The sequence below is a fragment of the Oncorhynchus keta genome, chromosome 22 (genome assembly GCF_023373465.1).
Source record: "Oncorhynchus keta strain PuntledgeMale-10-30-2019 chromosome 22, Oket_V2, whole genome shotgun sequence".
Lineage (NCBI taxonomy): Eukaryota > Metazoa > Chordata > Actinopteri > Salmoniformes > Salmonidae > Oncorhynchus > Oncorhynchus keta.
In genome coordinates, this window is record NC_068442.1 from 50,261,981 (window position 1) to 50,284,411 (window position 22,431).

General features: G+C 43.4%; 1 protein-coding gene across 6 annotated transcripts in view; it reads right to left on the reverse strand.

Annotated features, from left to right (window-relative positions):
* The window catches only part of LOC118374956 (lisH domain-containing protein ARMC9), a 102,306-nt gene that overhangs the window by 58,496 nt on the left and 21,379 nt on the right, over positions 1-22,431 (reverse strand). For 5 of the 6 annotated variants that reach the window (XR_008075894.1, XR_008075893.1, XR_008075892.1 and 2 more), the window contains exons 9-15: positions 20,210-20,308; positions 18,575-18,610; positions 13,323-13,357; positions 10,897-11,008; positions 10,275-10,367; positions 6,930-7,020; positions 3,556-3,679 (exon numbers count right to left, since the gene is read on the reverse strand). Coding sequence is in view for 3 of the 6 variants with exons in the window: in XM_052475486.1 (XP_052331446.1) it covers positions 3,556-3,679; positions 6,930-7,020; positions 10,275-10,367; positions 10,897-11,008; positions 13,323-13,357; positions 18,575-18,610; positions 20,210-20,308 (590 nt within the window). In the remaining 3 variants the exon portion in view is untranslated. The remainder of the gene's footprint in view (positions 1-3,555; positions 3,680-6,929; positions 7,021-10,274; positions 10,368-10,896; positions 11,009-13,322; positions 13,358-18,574; positions 18,611-20,209; positions 20,309-22,431) is intronic. The other variant, XM_052475487.1, reaches the window with a different exon arrangement.

Below are 22,431 nucleotides of genomic sequence, written 5' to 3' on the forward strand. Positions count from 1 at the left end.
ACCAGAGTGGTAGTGTGACTGTGGATGCAGAGTGGTAGTGTGACTGTGGATAGTTAACCAGAGTGGTAGTGTGACTGTGGATGCAGAGTGGTAGTGTGACTGTGGATACAGAGTGGTAGTGTGACTGTGGATACAGAGTGGTAGTGTGACTGTGGATGCAGAGTGGTAGTGTGACTGTGGATAGTTAACCAGAGTGGTAGTGTGACTGTGGATAGTTAACCAGAGTGGTAGTGTGACTGTGGATAGTTAACCAGAGTGGTAGTGTGACTGTGGATAGTTAACCAGAGTGGTAGTGTGACTGTGGATAGTTAACCAGAGTGGTAGTGTGACTGTGGATAGTTAACCAGAGTGGTAGTGTGACTGTGGATAGTTAACCAGAGTGGTAGTGTGACTGTGGATAGTTAACCAGAGTGGTAGTGTGACTGTGGATAGTTAACCAGAGTGGTAGTGTGACTGTGGATGCAGAGTGGTAGTGTGACTGTGGATGCAGAGCGGTAGTGTGACTGTGGATGCAGAGTGGTAGTGTGACTGTGGATAGTTAACCAGAGTGGTAGTGTGACTGTGGATGCAGAGTGGTAGTGTGACTGTGGTTAGTTAACCAGAGTGGTAGTGTGACTGTGGATGCAGAGTGGTAGTGTGACTGTGGATACAGAGTGGTAGTGTGACTGTGGATAGTTAACCAGAGTGGTAGTGTGACTGTGGATGCAGAGTGGTAGTGTGACTGTGGATAGTTAACCAGAGTGGTAGTGTGACTGTGGATGCAGAGTGGTAGTGTGACTGTGGATAGTTAACCAGAGTGGTAGTGTGACTGTGGATGCAGAGTGGTAGTGTGACTGTGGATACAGAGTGGTAGTGTGACTGTGGATGCAGAGTGGTAGTGTGACTGTGGATGCAGAGCGGTAGTGTGACTGTGGATGCAGAGTGGTAGTGTGACTGTGGATGCAGAGTGGTAGTGTGACTGTGGATACAGAGCGGTAGTGTGACTGTGGATGCAGAGCGGTAGTGTGACTGTGGATGCAGAGCGGTAGTGTGACTGTGGATGCAGAGTGGTAGTGTGACTGTGGATGCAGAGTGGTAGTGTGACTGTGGATACAGAGTGGTAGTGTGACTGTGGATGCAGAGTGGTAGTGTGACTGTGGATGCAGAGCGGTAGTGTGACTGTGGATACAGAGCGGTAGTGTGCCTGTGGATGCAGAGTGGTAGTGTGACTGTGGATAGTTAACCAGAGTGGTAGTGTGACTGTGGATGCAGAGCGGTAGTGTGACTGTGGATAGTTAACCAGAGTGGTAGTGTGACTGTGGATGCAGAGTGGTAGTGTGACTGTGGATAGTTAACCAGAGTGGTAGTGTGACTGTGGATGCAGAGTGGTAGTGTGACTGTGGATACAGAGTGGTAGTGTGACTGTGGATACAGAGTGGTAGTGTGACTGTGGATACAGAGTGGTAGTGTGACTGTGGATGCAGAGTGGTAGTGTGACTGTGGATGCAGAGTGGTAGTGTGACTGTGGATACAGAGTGGTAGTGTGACTGTGGATGCAGAGCGGTAGTGTGACTGTGGATGCAGAGCGGTAGTGTGACTGTGGATGCAGAGTGGTAGTGTGACTGTGGATACAGAGCGGTAGTGTGACTGTGGATGCAGAGCGGTAGTGTGACTGTGGATACAGAGCGGTAGTGTGACTGTGGATACAGAGCGGTAGTGTGACTGTGGATGCAGAGCGGTAGTGTGACTGTGGATGCAGAGCGGTAGTGTGACTGTGGATGCAGAGTGGTAGTGTGACTGTGGATACAGAGCGGTAGTGTGACTGTGGATACAGAGCGGTAGTGTGACTGTGGATGCAGAGCGGTAGTGTGACTGTGGATGCAGAGCGGTAGTGTGACTGTGGATACAGAGCGGTAGTGTGACTGTGGATGCAGAGCGGTAGTGTGACTGTGGATACAGAGCGGTAGTGTGACTGTGGATGCAGAGCGGTAGTGTGACTGTGGATGCAGAGCGGTAGTGTGACTGTGGATGCAGAGCGGTAGTGTGACTGTGGATACAGAGCGGTAGTGTGACTGTGGATGCAGAGTGGTAGTGTGACTGTGGATGCAGAGCGGTAGTGTGACTGTGGATACAGAGCGGTAGTGTGACTGTGGATACAGAGCGGTAGTGTGACTGTGGATGCAGAGTGGTAGTGTGACTGTGGATGCAGAGCGGTAGGTAGTATGCCTGGTATAAGATTGTCATATCATAATATCGGTTAGTATAATTCAATACCACACCAGGATGCTAAACAATACAGCACAATAACATACAGGTTAGCGGTCCAAATGGTGTGTATGTGTGTGTGTGTGTGTGTGTGTGTGTGTGTGTGTGTGTGTGTGTGTGTGTGTGTGTGTGTGTGTGTGTGTGTGTGTGTGTGTGTGTGTGTGTGTGTGTGTGTGTGTGTGTGTGTGTGTGTGTGTGTGTGTGTGTGTGCATGCACACGTGTGAGGAAGTGAGTGGGAGTGGGTTTGAGGAATCGAGTGAATGAGAGAGTGTTTGAGGGAGTGTGTTTGAGGAAGTGAGTGAATGAGAGTGTGTTTGAGGAAGTGAGTGAATGAGAGTGTATTTGAGGAAGAGAGTGTGTAGGAGTGGGTTTGAGGAAGTGAGTGAATGAAAGTGTGTTTGAGGAAGTGAGTGAATGAGAGTGTGTTTGAGGAAGTGAGTGTGTCGGAGTGTGTTTGAGGAAGTGAGTGAGTGGGAGTGTGTTTGAGGAAGTGAGTGAGTGGGAGTGTGTTAGAGGAAGTGAGTGTGTCGGAGTGTGTTTGAGGAAGTGAGTGTGTAGGAGTGTGTTTGAGGAAGTGAGTGAGTGGGAGTGTGTTTGAGGAAGTGAGTGAATGAAAGTGTGTTTGAGGAAGTGAGTGAATGGGAGTCTAGGACAAAAAAGGATTCTCAACAGTTTTTACCCCGAAGCCATAAGACTCCTAAACCGGTAATCAAATGGCTACCTGGACTATTTGCATTGTGTGTCTCCCCAACCCCTCTTTTTACGCTGCTGCTACTCTCTGTTTATCATATCTGCACAGTCACTTTAACCATATGTATATACAACCTCAATCAGCCTGACTAACCGGTGTCTGTATGTAACCTCGCTACTTTTATAGCCTCGCTACTGTATATAGCCTGTCTTTTTACTGTTGTTTTATTTCTTTACTTACCTATTGTTCACCTCATACCTTTTTTTGTACTATTGGTTAGAGCCTGTAAGTAAGCATTTCACTGTAAGGTTATTGTATTCGGCGCACGTGACAAATAAACTTTGATTTGATTTGAGTGTGTTTGAGGAAGTGAGTGGGAGTGTTTTTGAGGAAGTGAGTGGGAGTGTTTTTAAGGAAGTGAGTGGGATTGTTTTTGAGGAAGTGAGTGGGAGTGTTTTTGAGGAAGTGAGTGGGAGTGTTTTTGAGGAAGTGAGTGGGAGTTTGTTTCAGGAAGTGAGTGGGAGTGTTTTTGAGGAAGTGAGTGGGAGTGTTTTTCAGGAAGTGAGTGGGAATGTTTTTCAGGAAGTGAGTGGGAGTGTGTTTCAGGAAGTGAGTGTACCTGAGGCTGAGTTTCTGCAGGGCTCCCAGGACATTCTCTCTGCTCACAGAGTCCTTCTCCTCTGTCCTTAGAGACTCAATGAGCAGCCTCAACAAAGACGGGACCTGGGACAGGTACACACGACCTGGAACACAACATAAACACACACAACACAACCAGGGGTCACCACCATCGTCCGAGGATTATAGCCTGGAATCCATGCTTCAAAATCACCATTTGCTTCATGGTGAAATCCCTGAGCAGTTTCCTTCCTCTCCGGCAACTGAGTTAGGAAGGACGCCTGTATATCTCCACCTGTTGTATTCGGCGTATGTGACAAATAACATTTGACTTAATTTGATGTTTGTAGTGACTGGGTGTACACATCTATCAATCGGGCCCTTTAAAAAAAGAAATTTAAAAAACAATTCCAGGGGGTGGACCAGCTTTAATATTGCAGATAGATTGTTGCTTCCATCAATGTAATTGTCTGCATCATTTCCAATCCCCCATATATTTTTGTGGTAAATATATATATATCTATATATATCTATAGACACACATACCCATATACATACATATAAATATATATAAATTAATGTAAATATATACAAATATATACACACACATGTATAAATACATACATACATACATACATACATACATACATACATACATACATACATACATACATACATACATACATACATACATACATACATACATACATACATACATACAGTTGAAGTCGGAAGTTTACACACACTAAGGTATGACTAATCAAAACTCGTTTTTCAACCACTCCACAAATTTCTTGTTAACAAACTACAGTTTTGGCAAGTCGGTTAGGACATCTACTTTGTGCACGACACAAGTCATTTTTCCAACAATTGATTACAGACAGATTATTTCACTTATAATTCACTGTATCACAATTCCAGTGGGTCAGAAGTTTACATACACTAAGTTGACTGTGCCTTCAAAATGCTTGAAAAATTCCAGAAAATTATGTCATTGTTTTAGAAGCTTCTGATAGGCTAATTGACATCATTTGAGTCAATTGGAGGTGTACCTGTGGATGTATTTCAAGGCCTACCATAAAACTCAGTGCCTCTTTGCTTGACATCATGGGAAAATCTAAAGAAATCAGCCAAGACCTCAGAAAAAAAGTAGACTTCCACAAGTCTGGTTAATCCTTGGGAGCAATTTCCAAATGCCTGAAGGTACCATGTTCATCTGTACAAACAATAGTACGCAAGTATAAACACCATGGGACCACGCAGCCGTCATACCGCTCAGGAAGGAGACGCATTCTCTCTTCTAGAGATTAACGTACTTTGGTGCGAAAAGTGCAAATCAATCGCAGAACAACAGCATAGGACCTTGTGAAGATGCTGGAGGAAACAGGTACAAAAGTATCTATATTCACAGTAAAACGAGTCCTATATCAACATAACCTACAAGGCCGCTCAGCAAGGAAGAAGCCACTGCTCCAAAACCCACATAAAAAGGCCAGACTACGGTTTGCAACTGCGCATGGGGACAAAGATTGTACTTTTTGGAGAAATGTCCTCTGGTCTGATGACAGAAAAATAGAACTGTTTGGCCATAATGACCATCGTTATGTTTGGAGGAAAACGGGGGAGGCCTGCAAGCCGGAGAATACCATCCCAACCGTGAAGCATGGGGGTGGCAGCATCATGTTGTGGGGGTGCTTTGCTGCAGGAGTGACTGACTGGTGCGCTTCACAAAATAGAAGGGAACATGAGGGAAGAAAATTATGTGGATATATTGAAGCAAAATCTAAAGACATCAGTCAGAAAGTTAAAGCTTGGTCGCAAATGGGTCTTCCAAATGGACAATGACCCCGAGCATACTACCAAAGTTGTGGCAACATGGCTTAAGGACAACAAAGTCAAGGTATTGGAGTGGCCATCACAAAGCCCTGACCTCAAACCTGTAGATAATGTGTGGGCAGTACTGAAAAAGTGTGGGCGAGCAAGGAGGCCAACCAAACTGACTCAGTTACACCAGCTCTGTCAGGAGGAATGGGCCAAAATTCCCTCAACTTACTGTGGGAAGCTTGTGGAAGGCTACCCGAAACGTTTGACCCAAGTTAAACAATTTAAAGGCAATGCTATCAAATACTAATTGAATGTAAGTAAATGTCTGACCCACTGGGAATGTGATGAAATAAATAAAAGCTGAAATAAATCAGTCTCTCTACTATCATCTCTCTACATACATACATACATACATACATACATACATACATACATACATACATACATACATACATACATACATACACGTATGTATGTGTGTGTACACATAAATATACATATATATACATACATATATATATACACACATATCCATATATATATACACACATGCATCAACTGTATGCACATACATACATACACACATATACATACATTAATATATTAATTAATATATATATATATATATTAATATTAATATATATACACATATATATGTATATATATATACCTGTGTGTGTGTGTGTGTGTGTGTGTGTGTGTGTGTATGTATATCTATATTTATGCGTATATATATATATATATATATATACGCATAAATATAGATATACATACACACACACACACACACACACACACGTATATATATACACATATATATATACATACATACATACATACATACATACATACATACATACATACATACATACATACACACACATACACACTTTAAAAAAAGAATATACCTTTATTATTCCCTAAACCATACCATCCCTCCCCTAATTGGAGTAAACTAATAAACAATAACACTCAGGCTTCTACCTTCAGTTTATACATATTACACACATTTTACAGACACAATCTATTTTACAATAGTTATATTTTGTTTGTTTTTAGTCCTTCCTCTATTTCTGATGTCCATCCAGTTTGATTTCTATTTGTAACTTTGCTATTTCACAACATTTCTGAACCAATATACATTTTACAAATCCCTTATGTTTTACATTGGTTATCTTGTTATTAGTCCCTTCCTTCAGCTCTATTCAACCCCTCCTATCTTGCTCTTAACACCATCTATCTAATTGGTGCCCTTCTTTACGAGATGTGAAATGAAGAACCTTGCCATAATTTTGCTACAACAAAGAGGCTGAATACTTCTTGACACAAGACATTTCAGCTTTTCATTTTTTTTCAATTGCAAAAAAAAATTATACAAACAAAATTCCACTTTGACATTATGGGGCATTGTCTTTAGATCAGTGACACAACATCTGAATTGAATCCATGTTAAATTCATGCTGTAACAACACAATTTTGAAAAAGTCAAGGGGTGTGAATACTGTATGAAGGCACTGTATACTACAACACATTAAATAACATATGACTTACCCTCTGCGAGGGAAGCGAAAGCATTGATGAGACGAGCCATGTACTGCCTGACCATCTCGTTCTTCGACCTCATCAAGAGGAGCACAGATTTCTGCAAAACATATTCCAACGCAGATATTTTCATGGGAAATAAACTGGGAGATTCGGTATAATGGACAAAGGACAATGGATGGTGAACTGTTTCACATGCAAGTTACTGTACATAGTCTAACATCTATTGTTTCCCGTAGGCAATTTGGAAAAACACTACTGTGGGGTTGTATCTGGTTGGCAAAAGAGAACCATTTTTATCCGTTATTTTACCAGGTAAGTTGACTGAGAACACGTTCTCATTTACAGCAATGACCTGGGGAATAGTTACAGGGGACAGGGGAGAGGAGGGGGGATGAATGAGCCAATTGTAAACTGTAATCAATGAAGACACGTTGAAACTGTCAAAGTCAAATAATTTCCCAAAAACGTTTCACCCTTTGTTATGTTATGGTGTGTGGGGTTCATTTTCCTGGTAGGGTTTAGGTCCACTTGTAGAATCTATGTGAAGGTGTATTGAAGCTGTTCTGGCTGCTCGTGGTGGCCCAACGCCCTATTCAGACACTTTATGTTGGTGTTTCCTTTATTTTGTCAGTTACCTGTATGAACTTGTGATCAAATTTAATCCACAGTTATTTAAAAAAAAAATATTGACCCTCTGTGGCAAAAATGATTCTCTCCGGTGTATTATGAGAGCGGGCTCCTGTGGTGTAAAAAAATGTTTTTTTTGTAGTGTTTTTGCTTCTTGTGCCCAGCCCCTGACTCACACAATTGATCAGTCAAATGTATTTATTATGCAATCTTTTTAAAATAATTATTTGAATAACTCAATCAAGGCAGGGCCCCCCAATTATCCACGTGGGCACCCTACCTCCTCCCCCCATCTGCCGATTAGCAGAGCGACAGCAGCAATCTGTCTACACTCATTGAGAGTGGGCTCATGAATCCTCCTGTAGTTGGCATTAGCAGAGCGACAGCAGCAATCTGTTTACACTCATTGAGAGTGGGCTCATGAATCCTCCTGTAGTTGGCATTAGCAGAGCGACAGCAGCAATCTGTCTACACTCATTGAGAGTGGGCTCATGAATCCTCCTGTAGTTGGCATTAGCAGAGCGACAGCAGCAATCTGTCTACACTCATTGAGAGTGGGCTCATGAATCCTCCTGTAGTTGGCATTAGCAGAGCGACAGCGGCAAACTGTCTACACTCATTGAGAGTGGGCTCATGAATCCTCCTGTAGTTGGCATTAGCAGAGCGACAGCGGCAATCTGTCTATACTCATTGAGAGTGGGCTCATGAATCCTCCTGTAGTTGGCATTAGCAGAGCGACAGCAGCAATCTGTCTACACTCATTGAGAGTGGGCTCATGAATCCTCCTGTAGTTGGCATTAGCAGAGCGACAGCGGCAATCTGTCTACACTCATTGAGAGTGGGCTCATGAATCCTCCTGTAGTTGGCATTAGCAGAGCGACAGCGGCAAACTGTCTACACTCATTGAGAGTGGGCTCATGAATCCTCCTGTAGTTGGCATTAGCAGAGCGACAGCGGCAATCTGTCTATACTCATTGAGAGTGGGCTCATGAATCCTCCTGTAGTTGGCATTAGCAGAGCGACAGCGGCAAACTGTCTACACTCATTGAGAGTGGGCTCATGAATACTCCTGTAGTTGGCATTAGCAGAGCGACAGCGGCAAACTGTCTACACTCATTGAGAGTGGGCTCATGAATCCTCCTGTAGTTGGCAATTACAGTGTAAAAAAAGGGGAGTTCTCTTTGTAACAAAGCCGCTTCTCCTTACTCTCGGGGAAAACCATCTGCTAGCGAACCAGTGAATCGTAGGACCAATGATACAGGGGCCCTCCTTCCCTAGTGTGGTAATTATAGAAGCCAGGAGAAAAACGGAAGTACTGGCACTGAATCGGAGGTAGAGGCTGTTTCGTAACAGGTTAAAATAATGAGATTAAGATAGCATGTTTACTGAAGACAGTGAGATGTTCAGATGTTCAATTGATTGTCTTTCTTACCAGGAGAGGGTTTGTGTTTGTGTGAGTGTGTGTGTGTGTGTCAGCTGTCTGGATTTGGGTGAAGGAGAAGGGGGGGGAGGGGGGCAAGTTGCTGTGGGGGGGTGCTGAGATGTTGGCCAGGGTAGGGGTAACCAGGTGGAAAGCATGGCCAGCCATGCTTTCTTAAAAATGCTTATTTAAGTGATCGAATATCGTAGATTTATCGGTGGTGACAGTGTTTCCTATCCTCAGTGCAGTGGGCAGCTGAGAGGAGGTTCTCTTATTCTCCATGGACTTTACAGTGTCCCAAAACTTTTGGGAATTAGTGCTACAGGAAGCACATTTCTGTTTGAAAAAGCTAGCCTTACCTTTCCTAACTGAGTATATTGATTCCTGACTTCCCTGAAAAGTTGCATATCAAGGGGGCTATTCGATGCCAATGCAGAACGCCACAGGATATTTTTGTGCTGGTCAAGGGCAGTCAAGTCTGGGGTGAACCAAGGACTATATCTGTTCTTAGTTCTACATTTTTTGAATGGGGCATGCTTATTTATTTTGAAGAGCAAACAGGCATCCTCTACTGACGGGATGAGGTCAATATGCTTCCAGGATACCTGTGCCAGGTCGATTAGAAAGGCCTGCTCGCCGAAGTGTTTTAGGGATCGTTTGACAGTGATGAGGGATGGTTGTTTGACCAATGACCCAGTACGCTCGCAGGCAATGAGGCAGTGATCTCTGAGATCCTGGTTGAGGACAGCAGAGGTGTATTAAGAGGGCAGGTTGGTCAGGATGATATCTAAGAGGGTGCCCATGGGTACGGATTTAGGGTTGTACCTGGTAGGTTCCTTGATGATTTGTGTGAGATTGAGGGCATCTAGCTAAGATTGTAGAACGTCCGGGATGTTAAGCATGTCCCAGTTTAGGTAACCTAACAGTACACACTCTGAAGATAGGTGGGGGGCGATCAATTCACATATGGTGTGGTGTCCAGGGCATAACTGGGGGCCGAGGGGGGTCTATAACAAGCAGCAACAGTGAGAGACTTGCTTCTGGAAAGGTGGATTTTTAAAAGTAGAAGCTCGAATTGTTTGGGCACAGACCTGGATAGTATGACAGAATTCTGCAGGCTAACTCCGCCCCCTTTGGCAGTTCTATCTTGTAGGAACATTTTATAGTTAGGGATGGAAATTTCAGGATATTTGGTGGCCTTCCTAAGCCAGGTTTCAGACAAGGCTAGGACATCCAGGTTGGCAGAGTGTGCTAAAGCAGTGAATAAAACAAACTTAGGGAGAAGGCTTCTAATGTTTACCCACCTGTCTGGTGCTGTGGCAATCCAGGAGGTCGTTGCTGACGTAGGCCTGCAGTACCGTGTCCCTCTGCTCACCTTGGAGAGAACGGGTCAGTCTCTGGGGATAGGAGAACACACAAGGTGATGACACAGACAGGCAGACAGAGTGGCAAACAGACAGATAGACAGGCAGGTAGGCAGACAGACCAGCAGACAGACCAGCAGACAGGCACAGAGACCTAGAGACACAGAGGCAGAGAGACACAGAGACAGAGAGTCATCGATGCACAGAGACAGACAGGCACAGAGAGAGAGAGAGAGAGAGAGAGAGAGAGACACAGAGAGACACAGAGTGAAAGGGAGACATAGAGAAAGAGAGGCGGAGGGACACAAAGACACAGAGACAGATATACATAGAGACAGATACATTGAGATATAGAAACATAGACAGAGACACATGGAGATAGAGACAAAGAGACAGAGAAACAGAGACACATGGAGACAGAGACAAAGAGACAGAGAAACAGAGACACAGAGACATTGAGACAGAGACACATTGAGACAGAGGCAAAGAGACAGAGACATTGAGACAGAGACACATAGAGACAGAGCAGTAGGCCTAGGCATGTCCAGGCTGTCTGACTGACCCAGCACAGGGCCTGGAGCAGCAGGGCCTTGAGTCTGTCTGATCCTCCCAGCAAGTCTCTCTTCAGCTTGTCATAGTCCAGAGAGGGCAGCAACGGCACCTCCTTAGGCCTCCTGTATAGGGGAGATGGTGGGTGTTTTTCACAAACTATCTGCTGTAGTTTGTATTTATTGTGGATTCCCATTAGTTCCTGCCAAGGCAGGAGCTACTCTTCCTGGGGTTTATTATGGATCCCCATTAGTTCCTGACAAGGCAGCAGCTACTCTTCCTGGGGTTTATTATGGATCCCCATTAGTTCCTGACAAGGCAGCAGCTACTCTTCCTGGGGTTTATTATGGATCCCCATTAGTTCCTGCCAAGGCAGCAGCTACCCTTCCTGGGGTTTATCATGGATCCCCATTAGTTCCTGCCAAGGCAGCAGCTACCCTTCCTTGGGTTTATTATGGATCCCCATTAGTTCCTGCCAAGGCAGCAGCTATTCTTCCTGGGGTTAAGCAACATTAAGGCAGTTGTATACAATTAAAAACATTGCATTACATTACCCAACAGAATACCCAACAGAATTCACAACACATTAAGTGTGTGCCCTCAGACCACTACTCTACAACTACTCTACGACCAAAAGTATGTGGACACCTGCTCGTCAAACATCTCACTACAAAATCATGGGCATTAATATGGAGTTGGTCCCCACTTTGCTACTATAACAGCCTCCACTCTTCTGGGAAGGCTTTCCAGTAGATGTTGGAACATTGCTGTGGGGACTTGCTTCCATTCAGCCACAAGAGCATTAGTGATGTTGGGCGATTAGGCCTGGTTCGCAGTCTGCGTTCCAATTCATCACAAAGGCGCTCGATGAGGTTGAGGTCAGGGCTTTGTGCAGGCCAGTCAAGTTCTTCCACACCGATCTCGACAAACCATTTCTGTGTGAACCGTGTGGCTAAAATAGCCAAGAATCCACTAATTCGAAGGGGTGTCCACATACTTTTGTATATATAGTGTATCTACAACACAAAATCCATGTGTGTACAGTGTATACAGTATGTTATCGTGTGCGTGTGTCTCTTCACAGTCCCTGCTGTTTCATAAGGTGTATTTTTTTTAATCTGTTTTTAAATCTGATTCTACTTCTTGCATCAGTTACTGATGTGGAATAGAGTTCCATGTAGTCATGGCTCTATGTAGTAATGTTGCCCATCTTATAGTCTGTCCTGGACTTGGGGACTGTGAAGAGACCTCTGGTGTCATGTCTTGTGGGGGTATGTATGGGTGTCTGAGCTGTGTGCCAGTAGTTCAAACAGACACCTCGGTGCATTCAACATGTCAATCCCACTCACAAAAAGAAGTAGTGATGAAGTCAACAATCTCTCCTCTACTTTGAGCCAGGAGAGATTGACATGCATATCTCCGTGTACATCTAAGGTCCGGCCGTGCTGCCTCGTTCAGGAAAAATAGTAATTTTCCTTAGCCCCTCTTTGTGGAACCTAGTCCACAGTAGTCCAGTTGAGACAAGTCTAGGGCCTGTACGACCTGCCAGTTCACTGTGATGGTAAATCCCAGGTCATAGTAAACTAAGGACAGTTCACTGTGATGGTAAATCAGTTCATGTCTTTATTTAACTAGGCAAGTCAGTTAAGAACAAATTCTTATTTTCAATGACGGTCTAGGAGCAGATTTTTACCTTGTCAACTCGGGGATTCGATCTTGCAAACTTCCGGTTACTAGTCCAACGCTCTAACCACTAGGCTATGTGCCGCCCCCAATGTAATCTAAGGTAATGTAATCTAAGGTAATGTAATGTAGTCTAAGGTAAGGCAATGTAATCTAAGGTAATGCAAAGTAATCTAAGGCAATGCAATGTAAAGTAATGTAATCTAAGGTAAAGTAATCTAAGGCAATGCAATGTAAAGTAATCTAAGGTAAAGTAATCTAAGGTAATGTAAAGTAATGTAATCTAAGGTAATGTAAAGTAATGTAATCTAAGGTAACGTAATCTAAGGTAATGTAAAGTAATGTAATCTAAGGTAAAGTAATCTAAGGTAATGTAAAGTAATGTAATCTAAGGTAATGTAATCTAAGGTAATGTAAAGTAATGTAATCTAAGGTAATGTAATCTAAGGTAATGTAAAGTAATGTAATCTAAGGTAAAGTAATCCAAGGTAATGTAAAGTAATGTAATCTAAGGTAATGTAATGTAATCTAAGGTAATGTAAAGTAATGTAATCTAAGGTAAAGTAATCTAAGGTAATGTAAAGTAATGTAATCTAAGGTAAAGTAATCTAAGGTAATGTAAAGTAATGTAATCTAAGGTAATGTAATGGGACTCCTGCACACTGTGTGCCATTTTTAACATTTATTAAGTGCTTTTTTTTCAATATGCCATTTTTCCCAGCAGGTTCCACAGAACAACTCAACGAGGGGACTTACTGAGGTACAATAGACGCTCGTAGCAATGAGGAAGCCTGGGAGAGAGAAAGACAAATTGTAATATTAGAGAAAATGGTAGTATTTTAACATTTCACCCACAACACCATCCCAGTGACACTGAGATTACTGACATATTTAGAGTCACTTGTTTTGTGTTTTTATTGATCATCTTTTGACATAGAAAAGATTCCAAAACATAGGGGTTTGTCCTTATCCAGCAGAAGAGGTATGCTCTTACTCAGCTGTCTCATACTTACCCAAGTTTCCCTCGTCCTCCTAAAACAACGGTGGTTAAGTTAGGTTAACTAATGTGCTAACGGACGGGCAGGGGTTCATGCGTGTGTAGGTTATGGGTTTTGTCACATGCACAATCCCTGGGCGTAACCTATGGCAACAGTGCCCATGCAATGAGTGACAGGGACACTGTCCAATCCAATGAGCAAGGAGGCACACAAAGGGGCGAGGTGTTAGTGAGCAGCAGCCAATTCCTTTCGTGTTTCAAGAATTGCTGCACCTGTCCTATAAGGTCTGGTATTGTAAGAGAGCTGTGGACGGAAACAGACCTAAAACTAAGGCTTCGGTTTCAAAGTAATAATTAGCGTGTTTCCAACTGAAATCCAACCTCAAAACGGGATGATTAGCTTGAGGAAAAGGTCAGTGAGGTGATCCATATCATTTCTGGCGTTGGTGTAGCTAGAACGTGATTGGGAGAAAGACTTGTCTTGGATCCTACTTTCCCCAAAAAATGTCTGTTCCCATAAAGCATGAAGGGCTGGCAGGTGTTTATGTCATGTTCAGCCTGTGACATTTGACAGAGGATTTACTGTGACCAGTCTCCTAAAGCAACTTCCACCAGAGAGGACATTGAGATATAGGAATGTTAAGGAGATTAGCCTTTCCCATGAATTCGCCTCTGTTAGTTGAATTGCCCCAAAACCCGAACTGAAACGGACGACAGGAACTTTAGGCCAGAACGTGCAATGTGGTTAGTTAGAATGGGACAGGAGTATTTTCAAAAAGGCAAGAAGACTATCAATTTTCGGCGATATTCCTCGAGTTATTTTTGGCCTCGTACAGTCTATTAAAATGGAGGTCATTGACTGACGAAAAGTTCTTGTTTTTAGCATGAAAAATTTTAAAAACTATGTTTGTTTAAATGGTATATCTAAAATAATATTGCAGACAGTGGAATTAAATTCCCACACACAGATTGCAGAAACAGGTCATTTATAATCTTTAATGTCGTATCTCTTTGTTATGCCTAATGGGGACCCATAATTTATCATCTTTAATGTCATATCTCTTTGTTATGCCTAATGGTGAAGACCCATAATTTATCATCTTTAATGTAATATCTCTTTGTTATGCCTAATGGAGAAGACCCATAATTTATCATCTTTAATGTCATATCTCTTTGTTATGCCTAATGGGGACCCATAATTTATCATCTTTAATGTCGTATCTTTGTTATGCCTAATGGAGAAGACCCATAATTTATCATCTTTAAAACGGGATGATTATGCCTAATGGAGAAGACCCATAATTTATCATCTTTAATGTCATATCTCTTTGTTATGCCTAATGGAGAAGACCCATAATTTATCATCTTTAATGTAATATCTCTTTGTTATGCCTAATGGAGAAGACCCATAATTTATCATCTTTAATGTAATATCTCTTTGTTATGCCTAATGGAAAGACCCATAATTTATCATCTTTAATGTCATATCTCAGTTATGCCTAATGGAGAAGACCCATAATTTATCATCTTTAATGTCATATCTCTTTGTTATGCCTAATGGGAAGACCCATAATTTATCATCTTTAATGTCGAATGTTATGCCTAATGGAGAAGACCCATAATTTATCATCTTTAATGTCATATCTCTTTGTTATGCCTAATGGGGAAGACCCATAATTTATCATCTTTAATGTAATATCTCTTTGTTATGCCTAATGGAGAAGACCCATAATTTATCATCTTTAATGTCATATCTCTTTGTTATGCCTAATGGAGAAGACCCATAATTTATCATCTTTAATGTCGTATCTCTTTGGCCTAATGGGGAAGACCCATAATTTATCATCTTTATAATATCTCTTTGTTATGCCTTGGAGAAGACCCATAATTTATCATCTTTAATGTCATATCTCTTTATTAAATGGGAAGACATAATTTATCATCTTTAATGTTCTTGTTTTTATGCCTAATGGAGAAGACCCATAATTTATCATCTTTAATGTCATATCTTTTGTTATGCCTAATGGAGAAGACCCATAATTTATCATCTTTAATGTCATATCTCTTTGTTATGCCTAATGGAGAAGACCCATAATTTATCATCTTTAATGTCATATCTCTTTGTTATGCCTAATGGAGAAGACCCATAATTTATCATCTTTAATGTAATATCTCTTTGTTATGCCTAATGGAGAAGACCCATAATTTATCATCTTTAATGTCATATCTCTTTGTTATGCCTAATGGAGAAGACCCATAATTTATCATCTTTAATGTAATATCTCTTTGTTATGCCTAATGGAGAAGACCCATAATTTATCATCTTTAATGTAATATCTCTTTGTTATGCCTAATGGAGAAGACCCATAATTTATCATCTTTAATGTCATATCTCTTTGTTATGCCTAATGGAGAAGACCCATAATTTATCATCTTTAATGTCATATCTCTTTATTATGCCTAATGGTGAAGACCCATAATTTATCATCTTTAATGTAATATCTCTTTGTTATGCCTAATGGAGAAGACCCATAATTTATCATCTTTAATGTAATATCTCTTTGTTATGCCTAATGGAGAAGACCCATAATTTATCATCTTTAATGTAATATCTCTTTGTTATGCCTAATGGAGAAGACCCATAATTTATCATCTTTAATGTCGTATCTCTTTGTTATGCCTAATGGGGACCCATAATTTATCATCTTTAATGTCATATCTCTTTGTTATGCCTAATGGAGAAGACCCATAATTTATCATCTTTAATGTCGTATCTCTTTGTTATGCCTAATGGAGAAGACCCATAATTTATCATCTTTAATGTCATATCTCTTTGTTATGCCTAATGGGGACCCATAATTTATCATCTTTAATGTCGTATCTCTTTGTTATGCCTAATGGGGACCCATAACAAGCCATTGTAACACTTACTATTTGATAAGTAGGTTAAATATTTGCCTCCTAATATAATTCAGGTATTTGGGTGGACTGTCTGAGTTTTAGTTTCTCCCCGTAGGCAGGTAGACACAGTGAAATCTTTTGAGAGCCATCTATAATAAATGGGAGAAGACTACGATAATTATACCGCAATTATGGTGTTGTATTCCAATGGAGAACAAAGTCATTCTCTGTGTGGCTGTGGAAGAGGTTGAACCTAACTGGAAATCAACAATAGCTTAAAAAAGTAAGTTCTAGTTGTAGGCTATTATGCAATTCTCTGCTTTTTTTATTTCCTTTTTTTAAAATATATAATTTTTTAAATAGTTTAGACGTTTTTCAGCTACTTTCCCCTATCTGATTTTGCACTCTGGGAAAAGTGCTTAAAATAAGAAGTGAACTGGTATCATCATTCTTCTTTAATTCTCATAGGTCAGTTGGGATCAATGTTCCCTCTAAGCTGCGGCGCAGCAGAAATATCAGACATGGAGAGAAGCACGAAATGAAACTTCACTCAACTTTCCAGAGTTTCCCCCTGTTAGTTAACACTATCAATGTTTCTCTTTACAGTGGCAATTGTGATCGAACCAATACAGTATTAGCCACTTTCAATGCAACACACCAAGACAAAACGAACTTTGCAAAAGATTTTGTAGAAGGCAGAACGCTTCAGAGTAGTATTCTACGGCATTGACACACACGACTCAGCCAGCACTCTATACTCTACACAGACCGGTGTGGCATAACAAACCAGACCTGCAGTAGGCCTATATGCAAATAGACCATTTCCATATATGGATCTGTACCATTCACTTTGAACTGGACTGTGTTTACAGCATGAGTGGTTGTGGGTAGACGCGCTTGTTTCGAGATCAAAGCGAGAGCTGCATGTATCCACGTGTGCACATTTTGTTAATGTCCTTTGCTAGTTAGTGAGTTATTAGCTCAGTTATAGATAATTTGTAGTCAGCAATAGGGGAGTGATTGCTTCCTACAAGAGCACAAAACGACATCTTTGAAAAGCGAGTCAGGTAAATAATGTTTATTTTGTCTTAAAGGGGCAGTGTTGTATTTTGAAACAGGCTTGAATAAACTAAGTAGCCAATAGGCAGAGGGCAGTATAATGTGTCTTTCTCTGTAATAACGGTATGGGAATAATAATGCATTTTATTTTGTAAAGTGGTTTCTTGCATCAAACAACACAACAACATTCAGTCACCCCCTTGTATGAAGGACAAGTGGATAAAAACGTTAATGTCAAGCCCTACATGTGTTTGCTCTTAAAGTCTCATGGAATGTAGGCCTACATTGAACACCACACATTGGCTGCTACTGTAGGCTGAATGATAGAACAGCTATTTCCATGTTAAAATCCTATGGGAGACCACTCTGGTAGGCCCTACATTATGATCAAATAGCCAGTGTTCACAGTAAAACTGTAACTTAAAGCGAGTACAGCCTCAGTGTTCACAGTAAAATTGTAACTTAAAGCGAGTACAGTCTCAGTATTCACAATAAACACACACTGGAATTTTTGGGAATTTTGCAGCAGACCTGAAATTTGCTCAGTGCCGAATTCTTTTTGAGGGACCATTATGTTGGGACTTGTATAAAAAGAAACAGATCGATGTTGTCATACGTACAAGTGGCAAATTACCTTCCTAACGGTATAGCCAACAGAGAGATGAGATGATGGCAATCTATGGACGGGGAACAAGTGGATGCTTAATGAAGTCGCTGGCTATAAACCACGGAGATATTACAAGCTGCATCCTCGCCAGACAAAAAGGGAACCATTCTGACGCGAAACAAGCTGCATCCTCGCCAGACAAAAAGGGAACCATTCTGACGCGAAACAAGGACAAACATCCCATTAAACGAATCGAATGAGAAGTAGAGAAAACACTGGAATACTGGGTCAATACAAGGAGCCATGTAAAGGTATAGGGGAGAGGAAGAGAGGTGGAGTGGTGGAGAGAGGGAGGGATAGACCGACAAGGCAAGGTGCAAGACGGGAGAACGGGGAGGGGGGAGGCGACAGCACAAAATGGATGAAAACTTCAGTAAAACTTACATATCCGTCATCATAAGGACTCATAGAGTAATATCCCTTCGTGGACAGACAATCACACAGAAACATACACACACACACACACACACAGAAACACACACACACACACACAAAAAGAAAAGAAGCAGTTGAATTGAAGAAGTCAAAAACACACAAGCTAACAGATACACTAAACTAGGCCAGTTCAAACCAAAATGAAGAAGCACATCAGGGATGTGGTCAGGACAACATTGAACGTGAGGAAACGGATCAATTGGATTGGATGTACTGTATAGGGTCCATTTCAATGATATGAGAATAGAGGGTATCATCAGAGCACATCAGCCAGACCACCAAACATAGAACAAACTAGTTTTTTTCTTCTTCTTCTTTCGGAAACACAACAATTGCCTAGTGGACCTTAGCGAACACATACAACACATGTGATGTACCCTATGTATGTCGTGCAGATACGTACAGTACACTACCACGCAGGCCTCACGTCGACAAGTGGAGTGACAGAGCCTTTGGCTGGAGTGGGTACAGTACATTTTGGTGCCGAGTCAACGGAATGAGTCATTCTGTCCTCTCAATGACATGGCACTTTCGTATCAACCTTCTGCATCAGTACAGCATACTACATAACGTTAGAGTATATCGTATCAACCTTCTGCATGAGTACAGCATACTACATAACGTTAGAGTATATCGTATCAACCTTCTGCATGAGTACAGCATACTACATAACGTTAGAGTATATCGTATCAACCTTCTGCATGAGTACAGCATACTACATAACGTTACAGTTTATCGTATCAACCTTCTGCATCAGTACAGCATACTACATAACGTTACAGTTTATCGTATCAACCTTCTGCATGAGTACAGCATACTACATAACGTTACAGTTTATCGTATCAACCTTCTGCATCAGTACAGCATACTACATAACGTTACAGTTTATCGTATCAACCTTCTGCATGAGTACAGAATACTACATAACGTTACAGTTTATCGTATCAACCTTCTGCATGAGTACAGCATACTACATAACGTTACAGTTTATCGTATCAACCTTCTGCATCAGTACAGCATACTACATAACGTTATAGTATATTACGTACAGGAACGTTATCATCTCGCTCAGATTTTAGATTCAAGCTGTGGGGTGTGCTTGTTGCGTGTTGTTTTTGGGGGGTGACGTCCTTGAGAAACTCGGAATAAGTCCCAGACTGAGGAGTGCTGCTATATTAACAGCGAACTGTTGTGAAAACGTAACAACAAAGTCAGGTTTATGGAAATACAGTATTATATAACTGGGTTCTAACTTTCCTACTTGGTTAACCTTTAGTCCTACCAACGTGAGGCTAAAGAAATAGAATGTATTGCTACATAATGCAATGTCAAGTGTAAAATACAAAAAAATACTAAAAAATCTAATTTTATTGGTCATCATACACGTGTTAAGCAGATGTTATTGCGGGTGTAGAGAAATGCATTAGAAAGTAATTCGCTCAGGAGAAAGTGGAGAGGCTATACTGTAGAAAGTACACTACCTTTCCCCATAAATGTTTCTTCTTCTACTAAAACGTCTCTACAGTGCTCATGGGAAATGGAGTGTTTCCTCATCAGTGAAGGGCAGTGTGTGTTGTCACTCACAGTGCCAGGCCTGGTGAAGTCGATGCTCTGCGCCGCACTCTGCCTCAGCTGGCTACTGAAGAGACGCACACACACACTCTGGAGGTATTCTGGGGAGATCTGCAAAAACACAACAGCATCAGAACATCCCAACTGAGCTCTGAGAGGAGGGAGGGAGAGAGAGGGAGAGAGGGAGGGGGAGGGAGGGAGGGAGGGGAGAGAGGAAGGGAGAGGGAGGGGGAGGGAGGGGATAGAGGAAAGGGGGAGAGAGGAAGGGGAGGGAGGGGGAGGAGAGGAAGGAAGGGAAGGGGAAGAGAGAGGAAGGGGGAGGGAGGGAGGGGGAGAGAGGGGAGAGAGGGAGAGGGGAGGGAGGGGGGGGAGGGAAGGGGGAGGGAGGGAGAGAAGGGGGGGAGGGAGGAAGGGGGAGGAGGGAGGGGAGGGAGGGGGAGAGAGGAAGGGGGAGGGAGGGAGGGGGAGGAGGAAGGGGGAGGGGAGGGGAGGGAGAGAGAGGGAGGGGGAGAGAGGGGAGAGAGGGGGAGAGAGAGAAGAGGGAGGGAGGGGGGGAGGGGAGGGAGGGGGAGGAAGGGGGGAGAGGAAGGGGGGAGGGGGATAGGGAGGGGAGAGGGAAGGGGAGGGAGGGAGAGGAGGAAGGAAGGGGAGGGAGGAAGGGGAAGGGGGAGGAGGGGAGGGGGGGAGGAGGAGGGGGGGAGGAGGAGGGAGAGGGAGGAAGGGGGAGAGAGGAAGGGGGAGAGAGGAAGGGGGGAGGAAGAGAGGGAGGAAGGGGGAGAGAGGAGAGGGGAGGGGAGGGAGAGGAAGGGGGAGGGGGGAGGAAGGAAGGGGGAGGAGGAGGGGGAGGGAGAGGAAGGAAGGGGAGAGAGGAAGGGGGAGAGGAAGGGGAGGGAGAGGAAGGAAGGGGAGGAGGGGGAGGGAGGAAGGGGAGAGAGAGAGGGAAGGGGGAGGGAGGGAAGAGGGGAGAGGGAGGGGAGGGAGGGAGGGGAAGGGGAGGAGAGGAAGAGAGGAAGGGGAGAAGGGGGGGGGGAGAGGGGGGAGGGAGAGAAGGGGGAGGGAGGGGGAGAGGGAAGGGGGAGGGAGGGAGGGGGAGGGAGGGAGAGGAAGGAAGGGGAAGGAAGGAAGGAAGGAAGGGGAGAGAGAGGAGAGGAAGGGGGAGGGAGAGGAAGAGGGGGAGAGAGGGAGAGGAGGAAGGGGGAGAGAGGGGAGAGAGGAAGGGGGAGGGGAAGGAGGAAGGGGGAAGGGAGGGGGAGGGAGGGAGAGGAAGGGGGGGGAGAGAGGAAGGGGGAGGGAGGAGAGGGGGAGGAAGGGGGAGAGAGGAGAGGGGGAGGGGAGGAAGGGGGGGAGGGAGAGGGAAGAGAGGGGGAAGAAGGGGGAGGGAGGGGGAAGGGAAGGGGGAGGAAGGGGAGGAATGGGGAAGGAAGGAGGGAAGGGGGAGGAAGAGGGAGGGAGGGAGGGAGGGGAGGGAGGGGGGAGGGAGGGAGGGAGGAAGGAAGAGGGAGGAAGTGGGAGGGAGGAAGGGCTTGCTATTTTTGTGTATGTTGTGAGTGTAGCCTAAAATCAGTCATCACGATGTAAAATGGTGCTATTATACTGTTTGCGCGTGTGTGTGTGTGTGTGTTTGGTTTTACTATCCTTGTGGGGACCAAAGACCTATAGTAAAACAAGGAAAATTCAGACAAATGGGGACATTTCGCCAGTCTCAACAATGAAAAAGGCTATTTTAGGGTTAGGTTAAGGAGTTAGTTTGTGATTAGGGGTTATGGAAAATATCATTTTGAATGGGAATCAATTGTTTGGTCCCAACAAGGAATGTAAAACAAGGAAAACTCGGACAAGTGGGGACATTTCGCAAGTCCCTCAACACAGGGGCCCATCAGGTGTGCGTGCTTAGTCCCCTTCTGTACTCCCTGTTCACCCACGACTCCAACACCATCATTAAGTTTGCTGATGACTCGACGACGGTTGGCCGTATCACTAACGACGACGAGACAGCCTATAGGAAGGTGGTCAGTGAGACCTGGCAGTGTGGTGCCAGGACAACAACTCCTCCCTCAACGTAAGCAAGACAAAGGAGATGATCGTGGACTAAATCACAAAGGAATCATGTGTGTGCGTGTTCCCTGTTTCAAAGGGGTTGTTGTATCTGTAGCCTGGGTAACAGTCTGTTGGTGCTATCATGCCACTCATTGTCATGCTAAATAGGCAAACAAACTGGGATTCGTCCCACCCCT